Source organism: Bos indicus, chromosome 16 (assembly GCF_029378745.1).
Source record: "Bos indicus isolate NIAB-ARS_2022 breed Sahiwal x Tharparkar chromosome 16, NIAB-ARS_B.indTharparkar_mat_pri_1.0, whole genome shotgun sequence".
In the NCBI taxonomy this organism is placed as follows: Eukaryota; Metazoa; Chordata; class Mammalia; order Artiodactyla; family Bovidae; genus Bos; species Bos indicus.
This window is the reverse complement of record NC_091775.1, coordinates 50,440,489-50,462,381: the sequence shown is the minus strand read 5'-3', so window position 1 is coordinate 50,462,381 and position 21,893 is coordinate 50,440,489. Positions and strand designations below refer to the sequence as shown.

Here is a 21,893-nt window from a genome sequence, read left to right as displayed (position 1 = left end):
GTGCAAGTTCATCCACAGAAGGCCAGTGCTGGCACAGCCCAAGTCACCCCAGTGACGCCAATGAAAACCGCCACCGCCTGTCTGTACCCCATATGTGTGCACTGTGTGTGTGCCCACGGAGGCCCAGCTGGTGGGTGGGTGCCCCCACAAGCAAGAGAAAGACAGACCCCTTAGTGTGACACACAGTGGGCACGACCCCTTAGTGTGACAAACCTCTGCCCGGCTGGGCCGGTGTCCTAGTTTAGAGATCTCTGAGTGAGGCTGGGAGATGAGGGGCAGTTGATGATGTTTTTTCAAGCTCCAGAACATAGGGCTTGTTGAGATGTGGGAAGGAGGGTGGCTGCTTCCTCTGTCCTGGCAGCCTGTCCAGGGGTCCCTCCGGCGCTGCCCAGAGGTGGGTCGGGGGTCTTGATGCACGTGCTCTGGATGCACGTGGGCTGACTGTGGCTCCTGGCGGGACCTGGGACTCCGGCTCTAAGGATGCTCACCTCCCCCCATCGGCAGATCGTTTCCTCTGTGGCTCCCCATCCTGCTAACTGTGCTGAGTCCACGTGCCCAGCAAGGTCCTGTTACCATTCCCATCAGGGCTCCAGGTGGCCCATACGTGTCTGTTCTTTGTTCATTTTATTGTTAAGCCTGGGTTACAAAGGGCTTCCCTGGTAGCTCAGCTGGTAAAGAATTTGCCTGCAATGCAGGAGACGCTGGTTCGTTCGATTCCTGGGTCAGGAAGATCTGCTGGAGAAGGGATAGGCTACCCACTCCAGTATTCTTGGGCTTCCCTGGTGGCTCAGACGGTAAAGAATCCACCTGTAATGCGGGAGACCTGGGTTCCATCCCTGGGTTGGGAAGATTCCCTGGAGGAGGACACGGCAACCCACTCCAGTGTTCTTGCCTGGAGAATCCCCATGGACAGAGGAGCCTGGCGGGCCACAGTCCATTGGGTCGCAGATAATCGGACAGGACTGAGCGACTAAGCACACAGCACAGGGTTACAAAAATCTCTGCTATCTTTCCTTTCCCGGTTTTTACAGTTACCTAAAGCCTATCTCTCTCTGGTGGCTGGTACGGCCCCACTAGGTTCCAGAGTGGACACAGCCACCGCCCCACCAGGGGCCATTTCACTCTCCCCGCCCGGTGCTGCATCTTCAACACCACTGGCTTCCCCGGGGCGGGGGCAGACGCGGTCACAGCAAGGTCCCCTGGCTGCCCGCTGCCTCGGCTGGCCGGTCTCCGCTCTCCCATTCCTGTTGGAGTGCGATGGTGTGCTATTTTATACAGCACGGCCATAAATTTCACTAGCCACTTGTCAGCTTATTTACAACGCAAATTCCAGCTGCTCCGAGAGCCCTGCTCCCTCGCAGCCCTGGGCTCACCAGTCCCCTAAATTTCAGATGCACTTCTCTGGGCCATTTATTTAGATTAGAACCAGGAGAGGGTCAGATTCAGAACCCTGTGACCAAACTGAATGTGTGGCTGCTCTCCCGGCCCCTCCCACCAGCAGAGGTTGGGGAGTGACGGTGCTCAGGCCCGCAACCGAGCTCCTCATCCAGTCCTATTTCTCACTCAGCTGTCCCACTGCTCAGAGATACTGCACAGCCACTGCTGGGGCTCAGCGAGGGTCCCTACTTTTCCTAAGATACAGGAAAGGAAGGCTGAGTGTGCAGACATCCGTGTAGACCGAGGCAAGCACCCCATGCAGCCTGTGGGAAGGCTGTTGGGTGGGCTGGGGCCAGCTTGGACTTGCACTTGCCCTACAGGCGAGCCTGGCAGCACTGGGCGGTGAAGGTTTCTGTGGGCTTGAGGGTGTGTTGGGGGCAGAGTTGAGGAGCAAGATGGTGCAGGCAGGGATGTAAAAGTCCTCCTTCCTGGACTATTGAGAGGGGATCACTGGATCAGAGCACACCTGAGCATCTCTGCTCAGCCCAGAGGGGAGAGGGTTGAAGCCCCAGTCCCACTGCTCTGTCACCCCAGCTGAGAAGGACAAGACAGCCACCCTCCTGGTGCCGGCAACTGGGACAGGGGTCCAAGTCGAGGCTGCTGAACATTACACGACTGTGGGAGGACCAAGGCCCTACGTCCTAGGGGCTCCCGGGGGCCTGGTGGCAGCTCAGCTGGCCCAGCAGGCCAGCCCCAGGGCCAAAGGGGTGGCTTGAAGGAGCTCGGGGGACTAGTGCGTGGATCATGGGCAGCTCTTAGCCCATCTGCTGTGGAGGCAGCCAGCATGAGTCTGGCCTCAGGCAGCATCTGGAAGCCTCGGGACTGAGTAAATGAAGCCCGAGAATCGCATCAGGGGAGCAGTCTGGGCTCCTCCAAGCAGGGCCCGTCCCATAAGTATTATCTCCTGGGTGAAAGTGTTAGTCACTCAGTTGTGTCCGACTCTTTGTGATCACATGGACTGTAGCCCACCAAGCTCCTCTGTCTGTGGGGATTCTCCAGGCAAGAATACTGGAGTGAGTTACCATTTCCTCCGCCAGAGGATATTCCCAACCCAGGGATCAAACCTAGGTCTCCCACGTTGCAGGCAGATTCTTTACCATCTGAGCCACCACTGAAGCCCTACAGGTAGGGAGAAGCCACCCACGAGTAGGGGGTGGTAATTTGGGGGCTCTCACCCTCCCACCACAGAGAGCTGCCACCAGCTTTGAGCAGGAAAAGCTCAGCCCCGGGCCCCAGTGGCCAGCCTGGGGGTGTCAAGCGTCCTGTCTCAGGGACCCAGGGCCATTGGGCTTGCCCAGACTCCCCAGGTAGGGCCATCTTCTGAATGTCAAGTGTCAGACGAGCGCCTCCTAAGTGGGCGGGCAGCACTGGGGTGAGAGGCCAGGGCCCCGGGGTGTCCTCAGACACGTGTCCGTCCACAGGGCTGAGTGCTCGTGACCACTACACCGTGCTGGAGCGCGGCCACCAGGCTGTGTCCTCAGGACAGGTCCCCGTACCTCCCAGCCATGCCCTCTGAGCAGACCTAGTCTCCCAAGCCCTGCCCCGCCACACTGGCTGCATAGACTCTGCCTGCCAAGGGCCTGCCCGGTTAGCACTCTGCCATGCTTGCCTCTCTGCTTGTCAATCCACAGGAGCCTGGTTCCCAAAACAGGGAAATAGCTGAGCTCAGGGATGGATAAGTCAGTGCTCCTGTGCCTCTGAGCCGCGTACGGGCATCCCTAGAGAAGTTCTGAGACCAGGAGCACATGAGCGTGCCCACCAGCACGTGCACACCTATCACACATGCACCCGTAAGCATGCACATATAGCCTCACACGTGTGCATGAGCAGACTGACACACGCACCATGTGCGACTGGAGACCCAGAGCCGGAGTCCCCCTGCCATGGCCCGGCTGGACGCCCTGGACGGGTGGGAGTGGCTGGCCAGTGGTGGTGGCCTGGACCCCTGGGACGGGACGAGGCGGCCCTGTCTGCAGCGCTGTGCCGTGGGTCCTCAGTCCCCGACGCCCCACCCTCTCTGGTTCTTGTTTCTTGCTGCCAGTGTCTCTTGGGCCCTCACCATTGGTTCCCCTGTGATAACCTGGGGGACATCCCCCCCTCCCTCCTCTGCCCTGCCCTGGGAGAAGCCCCACACCCATAGGGACCCTGCACACGCCGGCATCTCAGATTGCTCCTTGTGGCAACTTCATGCTTTGCTCTGATAACTTGGTGTCATGATACTCGGACAACCGAAGCATCCAAGGAAAGAGCATCTTTTTTCATTTCCCGAGTGCGCCACGCAGCCTGGCAGCAGGTGCCCCCAGGAGGGCACTAAGATAAACCAAGCGCACAGGGCTGGGGGCACCTCCACCAAAGGGGTCCATGGACAGGAGGCCATCTGACGGGGCGAGGCTGGGAGCCCCCATCACCCTGGGGCAGAGGACACTAAGGAGGGTTGGTGCGGCCCTGCAGCCACTAGCCACTCGAGTGGACTGGCAGGCTGAGTCCCCAAGGGGGGTGGGTCTGCTTGAGGACCCACTAAGAGGAGTTGGGACCAGGCCAGAGGAGGGGTCTGTCTGCCAGGGAGGAAAGCTGCAGGCAGCGGGTCTGGGCTCCTGCTGGGAGCATCTTTCCTGGTGCTCTGCCGCCCCCTTGAGGCCGCCGGGAGCACGCCACCCTCTGCTGTGGACCCTGCGCTCGGGGGACAGGACAGCAGAGAGGGGGAGGTGCCAGGAGACACCAGGGAGTCCCGGTGCTGCCCACCCCGGGGGCACAAGCCCCAGAGAGTCCCCTCCACCAACTCAGGGCACAGTCCCACAGCATCAGCCACCCAGAGTCAGGGATGGGGGGACATCTGCTTCCAGGGACACTTGGCTGGGACTGCATCCCAGCTCTCCACCGTGGTCCAGGGGCCTCAGGGAGGCTGTGAGGGCAGGATCTCCGCTGAGGCGCCGTGTCTTCCAGGTGTAAGTACTGCGACCGCTCCTTCAGCATCTCCTCCAACCTCCAGCGGCACGTGCGGAACATCCACAACAAGGAGAAGCCCTTCAAGTGCCACCTGTGCAACCGCTGCTTCGGGCAGCAGACCAACCTGGACAGGCACCTGAAGAAGCATGAACACGAGCACGCACCAGGTGGGGGGGCAGCGCAGAGGAGGGGCGCGGGGGGCCTGGAGGATGGGGTGTGGGGAGGGGCGGGGAGCAGGGAGGGGGAGGGGGGCCTGGAGGATGGGGTGATGGGCGGGGTGCTGGGGATGGGGAGTGGGGCCTGGAGGATGGGGTGATGGGTGGGGTGCTGGGGATGGGGAGTGGGGCCTGGAGGATGAGGTGATGGGCGGGGTGCTGGGGATGGGGAGGGGGGCCTGGAGGATGGGGTGATGGGTCAGGGTGGGGTGCTGGGGAGGGGTGAGGGGGGCCTGGAGGATGGGGTGATGGGCGGGGTGCTGGGGATGGGGAGGGGGGCCTGGAGGATGGGGTGCTGGGGATGGGGAGGGGGGCCTGGAGGATGGGGATGATGGATTGGGGCAGGGTGCAGGGTGGGGAGAGGAGGGCTGAGGAAGGGGCACACAAGCTAGCCCTAGGGGAAAGCCTGCAGTCACCGCTCAAGCCATCTTCATTCAGGGGAACCTTGTACCCTTGGGTTTCCCTAAGGGGGTGTTCCCTAAGAGTGCCCTGCACGTGCACCCCTTCAGCCACCTGTCCCCTCCCGCTGTGCCACAGTGGGTGGGGTGCAGCCGAGGGGCACCCTCCTCTGATGCTTCCCCCTCCCCACAGTGAGCCAGCATGCGGGGGTCCTCACCAACCACCTGGGGACCAGCGCCTCCTCCCCCACCTCCGAGTCAGACAACCACGCACTTTTAGATGAGAAGGAAGACTCCTATTTCTCTGAAATCAGAAACTTTATTGCCAACAGTGAGATGAACCAAGCATCAACACGAACAGACAAACGGTAAGAAACACGTCCCGGGGTCCCAGGAAGGTCTGGACTCTGTATGGTTCCCTATATGGTCATGCCCACAGCAGGCCCCCACCACAGCACCAGAGACCCCAGGCCCACAGCAGAGGGCGAGGCCTGCAGGCTCTGCAGCTGGCACCCTTCCCACCCACCAGCCACCCCGCCTCGGCTCTCTGCTTCTGCAGAGAACAAGCACCCCGGCCCAATGGCGGGTGTCACACACTCAGTGCCACCAGCACACGGGCCTCAATGCACGGTTTGGCCTCAGTGTTAACACGTGCGGCCAAACGTCAACCAGGTGAGGGCTCCTTTCATGAGATCCACCATGCCTCTGCAACTCCAGGACAGGCTCATTGAATTTGACACATGAACGGTTTCTAGCAAGAGTGCTGCTCCTTTAAACACACACACAGGCAGGAAAATGGCAGAATTGGGATCCTAAGATGTAGAGGCTGTAACACATTCCCTTCATCCCAGGCCTCGGCGGCAGACTCAGAGAGGCCGGACTCCTAGTGCTTAGGGACGCGCTCCTCTGCTTCTGCAGAGGAAATGAGGCCCAGAGGATTGGGCATCTGGCTCCAGCCCTTCTGCCCATGGGTGGGCTGCCAGCCCAGAACCCAGTTCCCTCCCACCCAGGACACCCGGCTTCCCAGGGGCTTGTCTGCTCCCCGCAGGCGGGCTGCATCTCCTTCACCCCTGGGGCCCCCGAGGCAGAGCAGGGGCACTGAGCAGACCTTCAGGATGCACGAGCGGCACATGGGCTTGGTGCCCTGGCTGTTTCTGGCTCTTCTGAGTGGCTAAATCCATGCCCAGGACAGTGATCCCACCTGGTGCCTCGGTGGGCTCAGAGGAGGAGACATGGGAGAGGCTGCCCATGGGCTGCATGTCCCCGAGCCCCAGCCCTGCCAGGCACCAAAGACCTTGATATCGGGGCACGGCCAACAAAGTGCCTGGGTCTGTCCCCGGCTCTGGTCACGTGTGATGGTCTAGTGGGAGCCCAGCCCTGCCATCTGCGCCCAGGGTGGCGAGCTTCATTCTGGCAGCACTCTGGGCTCCATCTGAGAGCTGTCCGTGGTTCAAGTTCTGAGGTCTCCACCTTCAGAGTAAGTCATGGACCTGAGCATCCAGGAGCCAGGCCATGAGGCACATCCTGGCTGATACAGGCTCCCCTGAGCTGTGACCCCCTGTGCTCAGGGCAGAGCCAGACAGGGAGCTGACAAGGACAAGCCAGGGGCGTCCTCCCTGGGGTGGGCGGCCCTCCAACGCTGTCCCTGAGTGGCAGACCCAGCTCTCAGCCATACAGAGGACACCCCAGGAGAGTCACCAGGAAAGACCGGGTGTCCCCAGAGGGATGAGGGGCTGGCACCACCCTGACCCCACAGAGCAGCATTTCAGCCAGGGCCCCAGGGGTCGGGGCGGTAAGTGAGACTCAGACACCAGCCCCACACCCCTCAGAAAGCCCAGGGCAGAGCCAGCCTACAGACCAGGCCCTCGGACGGCCTGTGTTAACCCACCCAGAACCAGTGACCTCCTCTTGACAGTCCATTATAACTCAGGGCCTGCCAGGCTTCCTGACCCCAGAAACCCCTGGGCCAAACCCTGTCCCCTCCCCAAATTCCTCTGTTGACACTCTGACCTCCAGCCCCTCAGAGTGACCTGATTTGGAAATAAGATCTTCTCAGGTGTAATTAGTTACGATGTCATTCTGAAATCAGGTGGCCCATATCCGATAGGACTGGTGTCCTTAGAAAAGGGAGAAATTTGGGATTTCTCTAGTGGTCCAGCGGCTGGGAATCCACCTGCCAGTGCAAGGGACGTGGGTTTGGTTCTTGGTCTAGGATGATCCCACAGGCCTCAAGGCAACCAAGCCCGTGCGCCACAACTCCGGAAGCCTGCACACCCTAGAGCCTGTGCTCCGTAGAGAAGCCCCCACAGTGCGAAGCCCATGCTCTGCAACCAGAGAGTAACCCCCACTCTCAGCAACTAGAGAAAGCCCAGGCAGCAGTGAAGACCCAGCGTAGCCAAAAATAAATAAATAGACTTTTTTAGAAAAAGAAAATGGGGAGACACCGTGTGAAGGTGAAGCAGAGTGGGTGATGTGCCCACAAGTGGAGGAGCCCCAAGGATCACCAGCAAAGCACCAGAGTCCAGGGAAGGGGCCGGGAGGAGGCACCGGCCCTGAGACACCTGCAGCTGGGGCAGCTGGGGCATCTATGAGAGACTGAGCCAGACCTATCTGTGTGTGCTTGGGAATCTCTGGAGGAGGCACGGGTCAACCGTGGCCTGCCACAGGGTCAGGGGCACTGACTACAACAGTCCAAGGAGCCCTGGCATGCTGGTATAGGTCCTTTTGAAGGAGGTTGCCATAGCCACTATTACCCCTACCATAGTTTGGCCTCGGGCCAAAGTACAAGGAGGGAACACAGCCCCATCCATCAGCAGAAAATTGGATTAAAGATTTACTGAGCATGGCCTTGCCACCAGAACAAGACCCAGTTTTCCCCACAGCCAATCCCTCCCATCAGGAAGGTTCCACAAGCCTCTTATCCTCATCCATCAGAGGGCAGACAGAATGAAAACCACAGTCACAGAAAACTAACCAAACTGATCACATGGACCACAGCTTTGCCTAACTCAATGAAACTATGAGCCATGCTGTGTAGGGCCACCCAAGACAGACGGGTCATGGTGGAGAGTCCTAACAAAACAGTCCACTGGAGAAGGGAAAGGCAAACCACGTCGGTGTTGTTGCTTTAGAAGCCCATGAACCGCATGAAAAGGCAAAAAGATAGGAAAGATGAACTCCCCAGGTCGGTAGGTGCCCAATGTGCTCCTGGAGAAGAGTGGAGAAATAACTCCAGAAAGAATGAAGAGACAGAGCCAAAGTGAAAACACTCCCAGTTGTGGATATGACTGGTGATGGAAGTAAAGTCGGATGCTGTAAAGAACAATATTGCATAGGAACCTGGCATGTTAGGTCCATGAATCAAGGTAAATTGGAGTGGTCAAGCAGGAGATGGCAAGAGTGAACACTGACATTTTAGGAATCAGTGAACTAAAATGAACCAGAATGGGTGAATTTAATTCAAATGACCATTACATCTACTACTGTGGGCCAGAATCCCTTAGAAGAAATTAAGTAGCCCTCATAGTCAACAAAAGAGTCCAAAATTTAGTGCTTGGGTGCAATCTCAAAAACGACAGAATGATCTCTGTTCATTTCCAAGGCAAACCATTCAATATCATAGTAATCCAAGTCTGTGCCCCAGTCACTAATGCTGAAAAAGCTGAAGTTGAACAGTTCTATGATGACCTACAAGACCTTCTAGAACTAACACCAAGAAAAAGATGTCCTTCATTATAGGGGACTGGAATGCAAAAGTATGAAGTCAAGAGATACCTGGAGTAATAGGCAAGTTTGGCCTTGGAGTACAAAATGAAGCAGGGCAAAGGCTAACAGTTTTGCCAAGAGAATGCCCTGGTCATAGCAAACACCCTCTTCTGACACATGACATCACCAGATGGTCAAACCAAAATCAGACTGATTATACTCTTTGCAGCCAAAGGTGGAGAAGCTCTGTACAGTCAGCAAAAACAAGACCAGGAGCTGACTGTGCCTCAGATCATGAACTCCTTATTGCCAAATTCAGACTTAAATTGAAAAACACAGGGAAAACAACTAGGACCATTCAAGTATGACCTAAATCAAATCCCTTACGATTATACAGTGGAAGTGATAAATAGATTCAAGGGATTAGGTCTGATAGACAGAGTGCCTGAAGAACTATGGACGGAGGTTTGTGACATTGTACAGGAAGCAGTAATCAAAACCATCCCCAAGAAAAAGAAATGCAAAAAGCCAAAATCTGAGGCCTTACAGGTAGCTGAGAAAAGAAGAGAAGCTGAAGGCAAAGGAGAAAAGGAAAGATATATCCATCTGAATGCAGAGTTCCAGAGAATAGCAAGGAGAGATAAGAATGTGTTTTTAAGTGAACAAGGCAAAGAAATAGAGGGAAACAATAGAATGGGAAAGACTAGAGATCTCTTCAAGAAAATTAGAGATACCAAGGTAACATTTCATGCAAAGACAGGAACAATAAAGGATAGAAACAGTATGAACCTAACAGAAGCAGAAGATATTAAGAAGAGGTGGCAAGAGCACACAGAAGAACTGAACAAAAAGGATCTTAGTGACCCAGATAACCACGATGGTGTGAGCACTCACCTAGAGCCAGACATCCTGGAATGTGAAGTCAAGTGGGCCTTAGGAAGCATTGCTACAAACAAAGCTAGTGGAGGTGATGGAATTCCAGTTGACCTATTTCAAGTCCTAAAAGATGATGCTGTTAAAGTGCTGCACTCAGTATGCCAGCAAATTTGGAAAACTCAGCAGTGGCCACGGAACTGTAAAAGGTCAGTTTTCATTCCAATCTCAAAGAAGGGCAATGCCAAAGAATGCTCAAACTACCATATAATTGCACTCATCTCACATGCTAGCAAAGTAATGCTCAAAATCCTTCAAGCTAGGCTTCAACAGTATGTGAACCACGAACTTCCAGATGTACAAGCTAGATTTAGAAAAGGAGGAACCAGAGATCAAATTGCCAACATCCGTTGGATCATAGAAAAAGCAAGAGAATTCTAGGAAAACATATACTTCTGCTTCATTGACTCTGCTGAAGCCTTTGACTGTGCGGATCACAACAAACTGTGAAAAATTTTTCAGGAGTTGAAAATACCAGACCACCTTACCTGCCTCCTGAGAAATCTGTATGCAGGTTAAGAAGCAACAGGTAGAACCAGACATGGAACGATGAACTAGTTCCGAATTGGGAAAGAGGTATGTCATGGCTATATATTGTCACCCTGCTTATTTAACTTATATGGAGAGTACATCATGCAAAATGCCAGGCTGGATGAAGCACAAGCTGGAATCAAGATTGCCAGGAGAAATATCAATAACTTCAAATATGCAGATGACACTACCCTTATGGCAGAGAGCAAAGAGGAATTAAAGAGACTCTTGATTAAGGTGAAAGAGGAGAGTGAAAAAGCTGGCTTAAAACTCAACATTCAAAAAAATGAAGATCATGGCATCTGGTCCCATCACTTAATGGTGAACAGGTGGGGAAACAATGGAAACAGTGACAGATTTTAGTTTCTTGTGCTCCAAAATCACTGTGGATGGTGACTGCAGCCATGAAATTGAAACATGCCTACTCCTTGGAAGAAAAGCAATGACAAACCTAAACGGCGTACTTAAAATCAGAGACATCTCTCTGCTGACAAAGATCTGTCTAGTTGAAACCATGGTTTTTCCAGTAGTCATGTACAGATCTGAGAGTTGGACCATAAAACAGGCTGAGCACCGAAGAATTGATGCTTTTGAACTGTGGTGTTGGAGAAGACTCTTGAGACACTGTTGGACAGTAAGGAGATCAAAGCAGTCAATCTGAAAGGAAATCAACCATGAATATTCATTGGAAGGACTGTTGCTGAAGCTGAAGCTCCAATAATTTGGCCTCCTAATGCAAAGAGCTGACTCACTGAAAAAGACCCTGATGCTGGGAAAGATCGAAGGCAGGAGAAGGGGACAACAGAGGACAAGATGTTTGGATGGCATTACTGATTCAAAGGACATGAGTTTGAGCAGTCTCTGGAAGATGGTGAAAGACAGGGAATCCTGATGTGTTGCAGTCCACAGCGTCACAAAGAATCTGACACAACTGAGCAACTGAACAACAACGAATCTACTGGAGGGGAGAGGGATGATCCCTGCTGTTTGAGCCATAGCCATGTGCTGTGTTAGGCTGGCCCTGGGGACATTCTGCACCCAGGCAGCTGTTTGGAGGCCTGGCTACTCGTTCTGGTTTCCTCTCTGTCTGAAGCTGTCTCCAGCCAGACTCCCCTCTCTGTCCCCGCTGTATCCATCCCCCACCCTCAACGAGCGCTGGTGTTTGACGCAGGCCTCCCACCAATGAGCAGATTTCTGTGCAGGGTGAGGCACGGTGCCAGGACAAAGTGCTCATTCATGGTCGCTGCTCCCACAGAGAAGGGCTTGTATATAAACGCACAGAGACTCAGGTTCAATTAAATGACACTCAGGGCTTTACGCTGTCCCAAGCTCCCCACCTGTGCTGTCCATCGGCACTCAGGGTGGGGACTGTTCTCACATTCCCCCAGAGGGCGTGGGTTCTGAGATGACAAACCCCGCCCAAGGGGACCTGCCAAGACCCATGGAGGGAGGCAGGACCTGGATCTGGGGTCCTCACCACTGGTGGACAGACGTGAACCTGATGCCCAACATCAAGGGAGACACATTAGGGTCCTGCCTGTCCTGGAGAATAGGTCAGCTGTCAGCAACTGTATACTCTACGGTGGAAAGATGAGAAGTGAAGACGAGGCGGGGGCGGGGGGGGGTGCCAAGAACTGAACCACCTGGAGCTTCCCAGCCCATCCACTCAGCTCTGTATTTGGAGACGGTGACCACTTGGAGAAGACATCCCTCTTGCCTTAGTGCCCCAAGCAGGACCCTGAGTCTCTCCCGACAGCAGGGGATGGACTCCTATGGGCTGTGTGAGGTCCAGAAGGGGTTGAGTCCGGGGGCTCAGAACTCCAATTCACGAAGCATGTGCCTTGCCCCCCATCCACCTCCACCCACGTGCGGGACACCTGCCCAGGTGGCCTTGGGCCCAGCCCACGTGTGGCCACGGCACCTGGTCATGGACTTGCAGATGAACCGAACAACGCTGTTGTCATTTTTCTCAAAGTAATGGGCACCCTCTTCCTCACGGCTCGCTTTCTCTTTTCAATAATGAGGACCAGAACGGGAAAGGCCCCCAGCTGCAAGGACCCCTGGGGATGAGGGGAGGAGTCTGAGCTGCAGGAGAGACAGCCCAGTCTCAGAAACACACTCACCCTGGAGGGTTTCCGTCGCCGACAACAGCCCAGTCCACACGGCCCAGAGCCCCAGGTCCGAGATACTCCATCTGTGGAGGGCCGCCCAGTCCTCATGCCCTCGTGGCAGGTGGGGAAGAGCAGGCACTCATCAGGGTGGGGCCGCACACCTCCCACACTCCGAGCCTCCCCGGGGATACCCCTTGTGCAGGGCCCAAGCCCAGTACCAGCTCCCAGGACCCCTTGCCCTCCAGGCCAGCGTAGCGCCCTTCCCGAATCCCTGAGTGTCCCGTGTCTACGCCAGCATGACAGGAGCCTGCTACCCAGCAGTTCCTGCCCAGCTTCATCCTGGTCCTGGGCAGGTGCCCTTCCGTTTTTTAATCACTTGAAACAGCGGCCGAGGACGGAGACGGGCCGCGCAGAAGCCCAGCTCTGAGGGTCTAGTGGTAGAGAAGGGCAGGCTGCCATCGGAGGGGCTGGGGGCATCAGGGATGGTAGGGGTAGTGATAGAGAAGGGCAGGCTGCCATCGGAGGGGCTGGGGGCATCAGGGATGGCAGGGGTAGTGATAGAGAACGGCAGGCTGCCATCGGAGGGGGCTGGGGGCATCAGGGATGGCGGGGGCCAGAGCCACTGGAACCAAGTTGCTCCTCAGGACATCTGTGGTCAGCTCCCCCTGTGTCATTTCAGGCCGGAAGTCCAGGACCTAGATGGCACCTCCCAGTGCCCGGGCCTGGCCATCAGGAAGCCAGAGGACGTGGAGGAGGAGGAGGAGGAGGAGCTGGAGGAGGATGATGACAGCCTGGCAGGGAAGTCACAGGACGACACCGCATCCCCCACACCCGAGCCTCAGGGTGCCTACGAGGACGATGAGGATGAGGAGCCACCCACCTCCCTGGCCGTGGGCTTTGACCACACCCGAAGGTGGGCACCTGCCCTCTGTGGGCCCCAAGTGCTTGGGCCCCGGGCAGGGAGATGGGCAAGCACTGAGGGGGTGACCTCACTCCCACACCGTCCACCCTGCCAGCGGGGTTCTCTCCTTCCCAGTAGGTGTTTCCACTGCAAGGACTTCTGTGCACAGGTCAGGGTGAGACCGGGCCCCAAACTCACACACACATGCACACATACCTGCACACACATACACACAATGCACATGTACATACATGTACACATGTGGACACGTGCACGTGTACACACAGGCACGTGTGTGCGTGCGTACATATGTGAACACCACATGTGCAACTGTGTGCACACCCTCGCCCGTGTGGGCACATGTGTATACATGTACACACATACACACTGTGGGCACATGTGCACATACATGTGTGAACACCACATGTGCAACTGTATGCACACCCTCGCCCATGTGGGCACATGTGTATACATGTACACACATGAAGGTGCATGTTTATACACATCTGTGTATACATGTGCATGCGCACACATGCTTCACCCAGTCCAGAAGCAGAGCAAGGCAGGCGAAGGCTGAGAAGGAGCTGATCAGGGACCCGTGGGTGATCTCCAGCCCTGCAGAACCAGGAGTAGTGACGTCTGTCTTCAACAGGCTGTGGGTGGGGGTTGAGCACCAATGATTTTGAAAGCTGGCAGAGGAGAGCCTCTCCTGCTGCGTCCCCACTGCTCACCGCCTACATTCAGCACCGGTGATGCCACCAGCATTCAAGGTCCTCCTGGGGGTGGCTGGCAGATCCTGCGGGCCCTTCAGAGATGGCCCACTTCCTCCCACTCTGGGCCCTGAGAGTGGGCCCCCCAGAACAACCCAGATCTCGGGAACCAAGACCTCTGCCCTGCTCCCAGCCTGTGCTCTGTGCCCAGGGACCCGGCGCCCTGCCTGTGCTCGCAGTGTGTGTGCACGCACGGACCTCCTGTGTCCTCCATCACTTTCCTGTATCTGTGTGGCTTCTGTCCACGTGTCCATGTGTCCGTGTGTCTGTCTCCTGTGCATGTGGCTCGTGGAGACGCTGTGGTGTGCATGCAGGCACGGAGCTGGCCATGGGGCTTCAGAGAGGCGGCCGAGGCCAGACAGGCTGACAGCAGGCCCCTCTCCGGTCATTGGTGCAGGTGTGTTGAGGAGCCACCAGGCGGTCTCTTAGCTTTGGAGCCGATGCCGACTTTTGGGAAGGGGCTGGATCTCCGCAGAACAGCTGAGGAAACGTTTGAAGTTAAAGATGTGCTTAATTCTACCTTAGATTCTGAGACTTTAAAACAGACCCTGTACAGGCAGGCTAAGAACCAGGTAGGTACCTACCAGAGCCTGCCCCCGACCTTCCCCAGGCTGGATGGCAGGCCCCAGCTGTGCCTCCCCGACCAGGGACCACGTCCCTTCTCTCTGTGGCCGTCCCATGTCTGCATGGGGGACACCCAGGACTCCAGCCCTCCCGTGCCCATTGCTTTGGCTAGAGAGACCCCCAAATGATTCCCTTTCCATGAAAGCAAGGGTGGGGAGAGGTTGAGGGCAGATGAACGAGAGCCAGACCCTCACAAGGGCACTCCCCCCGTCCCGCAGTGCTCCTGGACATGAGGGTCCTGGCCCTCATATACCCAGAGGGTGGTATCCACCGGCAGTGCCCTCGTGGCTGCACTGGCCTCCCTCTGCCTCTGCCCAAGCAGGAGTGATGGTAGCCCAGGGTCCTCTCGAGGGACGCTCCCCCGTCGGGGTCACGGGCTCCAAGCTGCAACTATGGCGAGTCAGCAGGGCACAGGCTGGCCGGCATGACTCACCCTCAGCCTAGGGGCTGCAGGACCCTGCTTATTTTCAGCTTGGGGGACTTGGGGTTCCACTCAGCTCTCCGCAGCTCACCCAAGTCTGAGCAAAAACCGTCTGCATGTCTGTCTTCGTCTCTTTACTAATCCTGTCCAGAGTGTGAAATTGGGTGGACATACCCCACCCCACCTTCTCTGAGCGGCCCTGGGTCCCATCCACTCGTGCTCTGGGGGCCAAGCTGGGCCTGGGCCAGAGGCACGTCTGCTCTCAGCTCAGAAATGCTGCACACCACGTCCCTGAAATGGCTCTGTGCCACCACCACGGTCATCCACACTGGACAGGGCCCACCAGGCAGGGCCTGCGCCTCCTTGATGGGGTCTCAGCAGTAACCACCAGCACCCTGGTCCCCCTGAAAAGCATGCTTGCCTGTGAATCCATGCTGATCACCAGGGATGTAGGGGCACCTGCGAGGGCGGATGTGCCCCAGAGAGGCTGAGGGTTTTAGTGGCCCTCTGCAAAGATGCCTCCTCTGCAGGCCAGCCCCCAACACCTTTGCCCCCACCTCACCTCTGGGTCTGCGGTCAGTGGGAGGGGGTGGGAGGCCGGGAGGGCATGGGCTGGCCTGGGGTCTACAGGACCCACCCCACACCACTCACCTGCACTCCTGTGTGTGCCCTCCCCTCCATCCAGGCGTATGCAATGATGCTGTCCCTTTCCGAGGACACTCCTCTCCATGCCTCTTCCCAGGGCCCCCTGGACGCTTGGCTGAACATCGCGGGAGCCACGCCAGAGTCTGGAGCCTTTAACCCCATCAACCACCTCTGACTGGCCTGAGAGGGGCTGGGGTCAGAGTCCAAGTGAGGCCACCAGGGCCCCCGACTTCCCAACAGAAATCTCCATGGCAGAAGATGGAGGCAAGGGCCTTGGGAGCCTGTGCGGCCTGGGGCCGAGGAGACCCGTCCTTGTCACCTGTATCTGACCACTCCTCCACATCTGTTCCCCTCTCCATGGTCCAACTCTGACTTTTGCAATGAAAACTCAGAACCCGGCCTCTTTGGAGCCATCATAGGGTTTCACTGGCTCCAAGCATCAGTCTTGAGAACAGCCTTCAGTTGGTACAGCTCACTCTATCCGGGCACAGCACTGGGGGCTGCCTCACAGAGTCAACCCCATGGGCAAGGACGGGGTTTGAACCCCACACCGAGGCTGGTGGGCCTCTCCCAGGCGCCGTGTGGCATCTAGGGAGGGAATGGACACCTGGGCGTGCTCTAAGGAGGGAATCGCCCTGACAATTTTTATAAAGAAAATGACAAGAATGATCCTTTTGGTAATCTTATTGACGACAGAGTCTATTTAAGCATGTGGTTTTAAAAATAGACAGTATTTTTTAAAAAAAATCACAAAGTGACTTGCAAATTGTTTTTTAAAAGTAATTTTGCATTGCTTTGAAATCTCAGCTTCTTTGCAAACCCAAACCTGCCTGGGACCCAGCCCTGCGTTTGGGGGTGTTCTTTATACTGTAGATAATGGAGAGATTTTCTATCCCTGACTGTGTTTGTAAAGCCAAGGTGATTCTGGGCACCCCGCCCCCAGAACTGAGGGGCGGAGCCCACTCCCGGGAGCAGTTTGAGACTGTGCCTGGAATCAGATACGATGTCCTGGGCTGGCCCAAGGCTGGGACTCAGAGATGTGCCTGTCATTGTGTGACATGGGATTCGTGCCCGCGTCCCCCACCCAGAGGGAGGTCGGAGCAGGGACTTGGTCCCCAGCGCAGAAGTGGCCAAGCCCCTCCGCCCACCCCCCCACCATTCTGCAGAAGGTGGGGCCCGCCATCATCTTGGGATCTCCAGCACCCACCCACCCCACCCCTGCAGATGGACAAGGGGAAGGGAGTGGGCACCCCCCATAGGGGCTGCCGTGGGGTGCACTCCAAGGCTCCTCTGCTCCAGGCTGCCAAGCTCCATGCTCACCTGAGACCCCAGGACACAACTGCCACTTCGCTCTTTGTGTGGGTTCTTGGCGGGCGGGACCCGGCTCCAGAAGGACGGGAGTCCAGGTGTGACTTCCACAAAGAGCTAAGACAGCACAGCCCTGAGGGGACGGACGGCACCTCCCAGGACCAGGCTGCTCTCCACTCGATGGGCTTTAAATTATTCCCATAGGGGCCAATTTCGAATAATTGTTGTTGTTTTTTTTTCCCTGATGGAATTGACCTTAATCTGTATATAACTTGTAATTTTTTCTAATTCATTTCTTTTCTTATTTTATTTCTTCCTTAACAGTATTTTTGGCATTAGACATTCTTATTGTGAAGAAATAATGTTAATATAAGTATCTAGTGAAGGACCAAAACCGTGTAATAAGGTTGTGTGTTGTGTGATCAATAACCAGGGAGTGGGGCGATTTTTAATGTGCCAAATACCCCACGTCCCCCACCCCCCGACGAATCCTGCTGCCCGTTTTCCAGACAATCATGTGTTTTTGTTAAATTTGAGTTTCAGTTGCATTTAAGACAAGTGCTCTATTTATTTCTTTTATTGTTTGGAAGAAAAACGAAGACTAGCATCCCAAGAAGAAGAGGAAAAAAACCCGCCCAAGTTGCCCTAAGAAATGTGTGAAAATACAAACGGTCATGGAGTGGCCAACCGTCCAGCCTCTCCAGGCCAAGACAATCGTCCGCCTGGGCACTGGGGGTTCAGCTTCACAGTGGGGACCTGTGGATGGGGATCCCCAAGGGCGCACAGACCTGCAGATCCTAGCGAAAGGATTTGGCCTTTCCCGGATCCGGTCAAGGTACCATTCAGAGCGCCTTCCACGTGGGAACAGGCTGGAACGTGCTCCCCAGGGCGGTCAGAGAAGCTGCTGGCAGAGGAGCCGCCTGCAGCCGCACCCACAGGGATTTACAGACACGGCTGCTCGCACCACCTCAGAAGCTTCCTTCATCCCACCCCTGCAGTGGACCCTCCTGGTGTGTCGCAACTTCCAACTCTCCCTCGGTTGAGATGGGACCCCTTTGAAAAGTCAACCTCAGATACCACCTCCCCATTTCTGTAAACCCAAATTATATGATTTCTTCTGCTAAACAATAAGGTGTGTGCTTTTTTTTGCGATTTGACTCTCTCTGTCCAAAGCAGGATGTTTGGGCAGGTGGAGGCCTGAGTGTCTGTTCCCTGCAGCCCAGCCCTTCTGTTCACCTCTGGTCTCTCTGTGACAGTCACGGTTGGGTCTCTGTAGCTGATCTTCTTAAACTCTGACTCTTCCTTCTTTCCTTCCCCATCCCCAAGAACCCTGACTGCACATTTTAAGTCCTGTTTTTTGTCCCTCTTGAAAACAATTAGAGTAAGCCCAGTTTCTCCTCCAGCCTGAGCATTTGGCAGATTCAGTGGCGGGGAGGGTTCTGTCCTCGGACCCTCAGATAAAAAGAGCACTTATTTCCTACGTCTGGTGGGTCCATGAAGCCTGGCCTCAAAGTTGAGCATTGTCCCAACCACAGTCAGCTGCCCCTCCCCAGGTCTTCTCTGCCCCCAAGGCTCCAGCACCAGCCACCTGCTCAGAACCAGGGGGATGCCCTGGAGGGTCTGGGAGCTCAGGCTGGAGAATTCCGAGAGCCCAGCTTCATGGCACGGATGCAGCTGGTGGCTGGCCGGCCAACCAATGCATCTGTGGGCTGGTGGCCAGAGTCAGGGCTGTAAACTAGGAACCCCACTGGGCTAGCGTGCTGGGGCCAGGGCCCTTCACTCCAGCCTCGTCCACTTCCCTCTTTGGGCTGCTGACTCACCCCCAAGTGGAAATTTGGAAGGAGGTCTCCTCACTCTTCCCTCTTCTGCCCCTCAGACCCCAACCCCCACCTTGGGCCCAACTCTTTCATTCCCAGGACAAGCAGGTAGGACCCCAGGACTGCTGACCCTTTGGCCAGCCAGCCCTTCATAAGGGAGACCCAGAAGCCTCTGGTTGGAACCCAGAGGCATGCATTTCTGCATCCCACCTGGAACCCTGGGGTGGGGATAAGTGACTGGGGTGGGCCTGAGAGACTGCCCAGCCCTAGTGGCCTTCCCATACAATGCCAAGAGTACGGCCAGTCCACCCAGACACTGATTGGCCCTGGAAACCCTGAGGGCCCTTGTCCTGCGTCCTGGCTGCTTCCTCAGTGAACATTCGCAAAGCACTTGCCTGAATACACATCCCTTGTGTTAGCCCCGAAGCCTCAAAGCACTGGATTGTGGCGCCCCGGGCCCCACCCCCGCCCCCGCACTACTGCCCAAGTGACTGAAATCTACTGAGCTTACTCACCGTGCTGTCCTGGGAGGGGCAGGGGCAGCACCCCCAGAGAGCACCCTGCACTGCTGCCTGGGGCGGTGGCGGGGAATGGACGGGGAGCCGGGCACCTCGCTCCCCTCCCGGCTGGGGACGCGGGGACATAACTGCTCCTGGTCGGTGGAGGTCAGCCGGGTCTCAAAAGCCATGAATGTCTCTGTAGCGATGCGTGATACTGTGACTAAGACGTCCTCACGAGATGCCAAGGAGCGTCCCTCTCCTCCTGCCATTCCAGTGTTTATGTCTTCCTTCTTTTCTGTCACGGATTCGTATTACCACTTGTGGGGGGAAAAAAAAGTAAGAGAAGATAGAATGAAAAGGCAGCTTATGTTTCCAGATGTGCAATTCACTCATGAACAAAGTTATCCTGAAGGCTCCTTTCCGCGCACCTCTCTTCCTCGTTCTCCTCCAAATGAGGGAAGCTGAGCCCCGTGTCCACACGGGACTGAGGGCATCCATACGCGTACGCTGGTGACACTCCAAACCTGTGCGTCCATGTCATCCTTCGCCATCGTTACATTATGATCCGGTTTTTTTTTTCTTTTTTCTTTTCTTTTAGAGCTGTATAGTGTTGAAAAGAAGTCAAGTGTAAATGTCTGGTTTTTCTCCATAATGTTTTTTTTTAAAAAAACCATTGAGAAGGAGGCTGGTGTATGTCCCACGTCCCCCGATTGTAAATTTGCTTCCGTTCTAAGTAAACTGCATGGCTCGTGTGTAGTCATTATTGTGTCTGTTCGTGAAGTTTTTACGAAAAGGAAAATCCCATAGATGCACTTATTAAATATGTGATTAGAGTCTGCGTCCTCGAGACTAGGAGTCCTGAACTGCCCACATGGAAGACGCAGTTCTTAACATGGAAATCGCTGTGGGAGAAGGAAAGGAAAAGACACCAAGTGTAGGAATCATTCAGAGAGTAACTCTGCAGATTTCATTTTGATGATGCTCGTGATAAAGACAAATGTACGTGTGTAGAGAAATGTCTTTAAGATGAAGCCTAGGAGAAGCTGATTTTGAGGTTGATGCTGTAGACTAGGACTGTATACCAAATGTAATCTTTCCGATGCTACAATGAATTTATACATGAGATTGATATGCAATAAATCTGTGTGCTTTTCTAAGCCTCTGTGCCTGCCTGCTTCACTCAGGGAGAACAGAGGCCTCGGAGGGCTGGGGAGGGATGGTGAGAACGGACTCAAGAGTCAGGGCGTGGCTGGTGGGGAGGCTCACCAGCCCTGATGGAGAGCCCCTCGTGCCATCCTCCTCCACCACTCCCAGGGCAGGTCCCCTTGCTGTTCCTGTTTTCCAGAAAAGAACAAGTTCAGAGAGGGCACCAACTACCCAGGACAGCCTTGCAGTGAGAGTGCTGGTCTCCAGCTGTGCCCTCCTCCAAGTGTGCCCACCTCAGGACAAGGTGACCTTTAGGTATGGCCCCCAGGTGTGCCCTGCTCCAGGTGTGGCAGCCTCCGTGTGTTTCTACTCTCCATCATAGTGGCCTTCAGGTGTGTCCATCTCCAGGTGAGCCTACCTCTAGGCATGGTACCCTACTGGTGTGCCCACCTCCAAATGCAACTGCCCCCAGGTATTCTTATCCCAACATGTCCCTGCCCTCAGCACCCATGCCCATGAACTCTCACCAGGGCTTCTTGATGGAGGAGAAGCCCATCCTATAAGGCCAGCCCCAAATCTGCCCCCCTCTGAGAGTAGACCTCCCCACCAGCCAGCCCTCCACTTCAGCTGTGTCTGCCCCACACACTGCTTCCAGCCAGGGCCTTAGCCTGACCCACCGGCAATGGCCAGATGGATCAAGGCAGAGCAAAGGCCAGGGCTGCAGGAGGAGCAAACACAGCCCTGCAGGGCACCCCTCCTTCTGTGCACCCAGGCATTCCTTCTTGGGGCCCATTTGTCAGGTTGCACAAAGAAATGAAGAACAGATGATGAATAGGTGAATGGATGGATAGATGGATGATGGATGGATGATGGATGGGTGGATGGATAGTAGATGGACAGATGGATGGGTGGATGGATGGATAGATGGCTGGATAAATGTATGGAAAGATGTGTGGATGGATGGATGAATAAATGTGTGGGTGGATGGATGATGGATAGGTGGGTGGATCCCCTATGAATGGATGGATGGAACGATGGATGAATGATGGGTGGGTGGGTGGATGGATAGCTGGGTAGATAGATGATGGATGGGTGGTTTGCTGTAAGAACCCTCACTCAACATGGATCTTGAGACCTCCAGTGCCTCTGAAGGGGGCTGAACCTGCTCTGAGAGAGGTAACAGAAGGGGGCAAGGCCTGGGTTCCTCTAAATGGCAGCATCTCATAGCCACCAGAGGGAAGAAACTGCAGTTGACCTTGGAACAATATCCCTGGGCCCAAATCTGGGTACTGAGTCTTTTCACTTTCTTCACACCTTCAAGTATGTGTGTCTCCAGGGTAGCACTGGTTGGGGGAAGCAGTTAAACATTTTAAGGTGATTTCTTCCCTGGTGTGACTGTCATCCTGTGATCTGAATCCTGTGGTCAGATATGGGCTTTGCCCTGGGGTTCCAAGCACAGGGATGGCTTGAGAAATAAATTTCCAT

At 55.5% G+C, this 21,893-nt stretch overlaps 1 protein-coding gene across 4 annotated transcripts in view; it reads left to right on the top strand.

Moving 5' to 3' along the window:
- The window catches only part of PRDM16 (PR/SET domain 16), a 340,205-nt gene extending 319,786 nt beyond the window's left edge, over positions 1-20,419 (top strand). For 3 of the 4 annotated variants that reach the window (XM_070768346.1, XM_070768345.1, XM_070768347.1), the window contains 5 exons: positions 4,381-4,550; positions 5,190-5,364; positions 12,956-13,189; positions 14,345-14,519; positions 15,678-20,419. In XM_070768346.1, the coding sequence (XP_070624447.1) occupies positions 4,381-4,550; positions 5,190-5,364; positions 12,956-13,189; positions 14,345-14,519; positions 15,678-15,812 (889 nt within the window). In that variant the 3' untranslated portion in view covers positions 15,813-20,419. The remainder of the gene's footprint in view (positions 1-4,380; positions 4,551-5,189; positions 5,365-12,955; positions 13,190-14,344; positions 14,520-15,677) is intronic. The other variant, XM_070768348.1, reaches the window with a different exon arrangement.
- Positions 20,420-21,893: the final 1,474 nt, after the last annotated feature.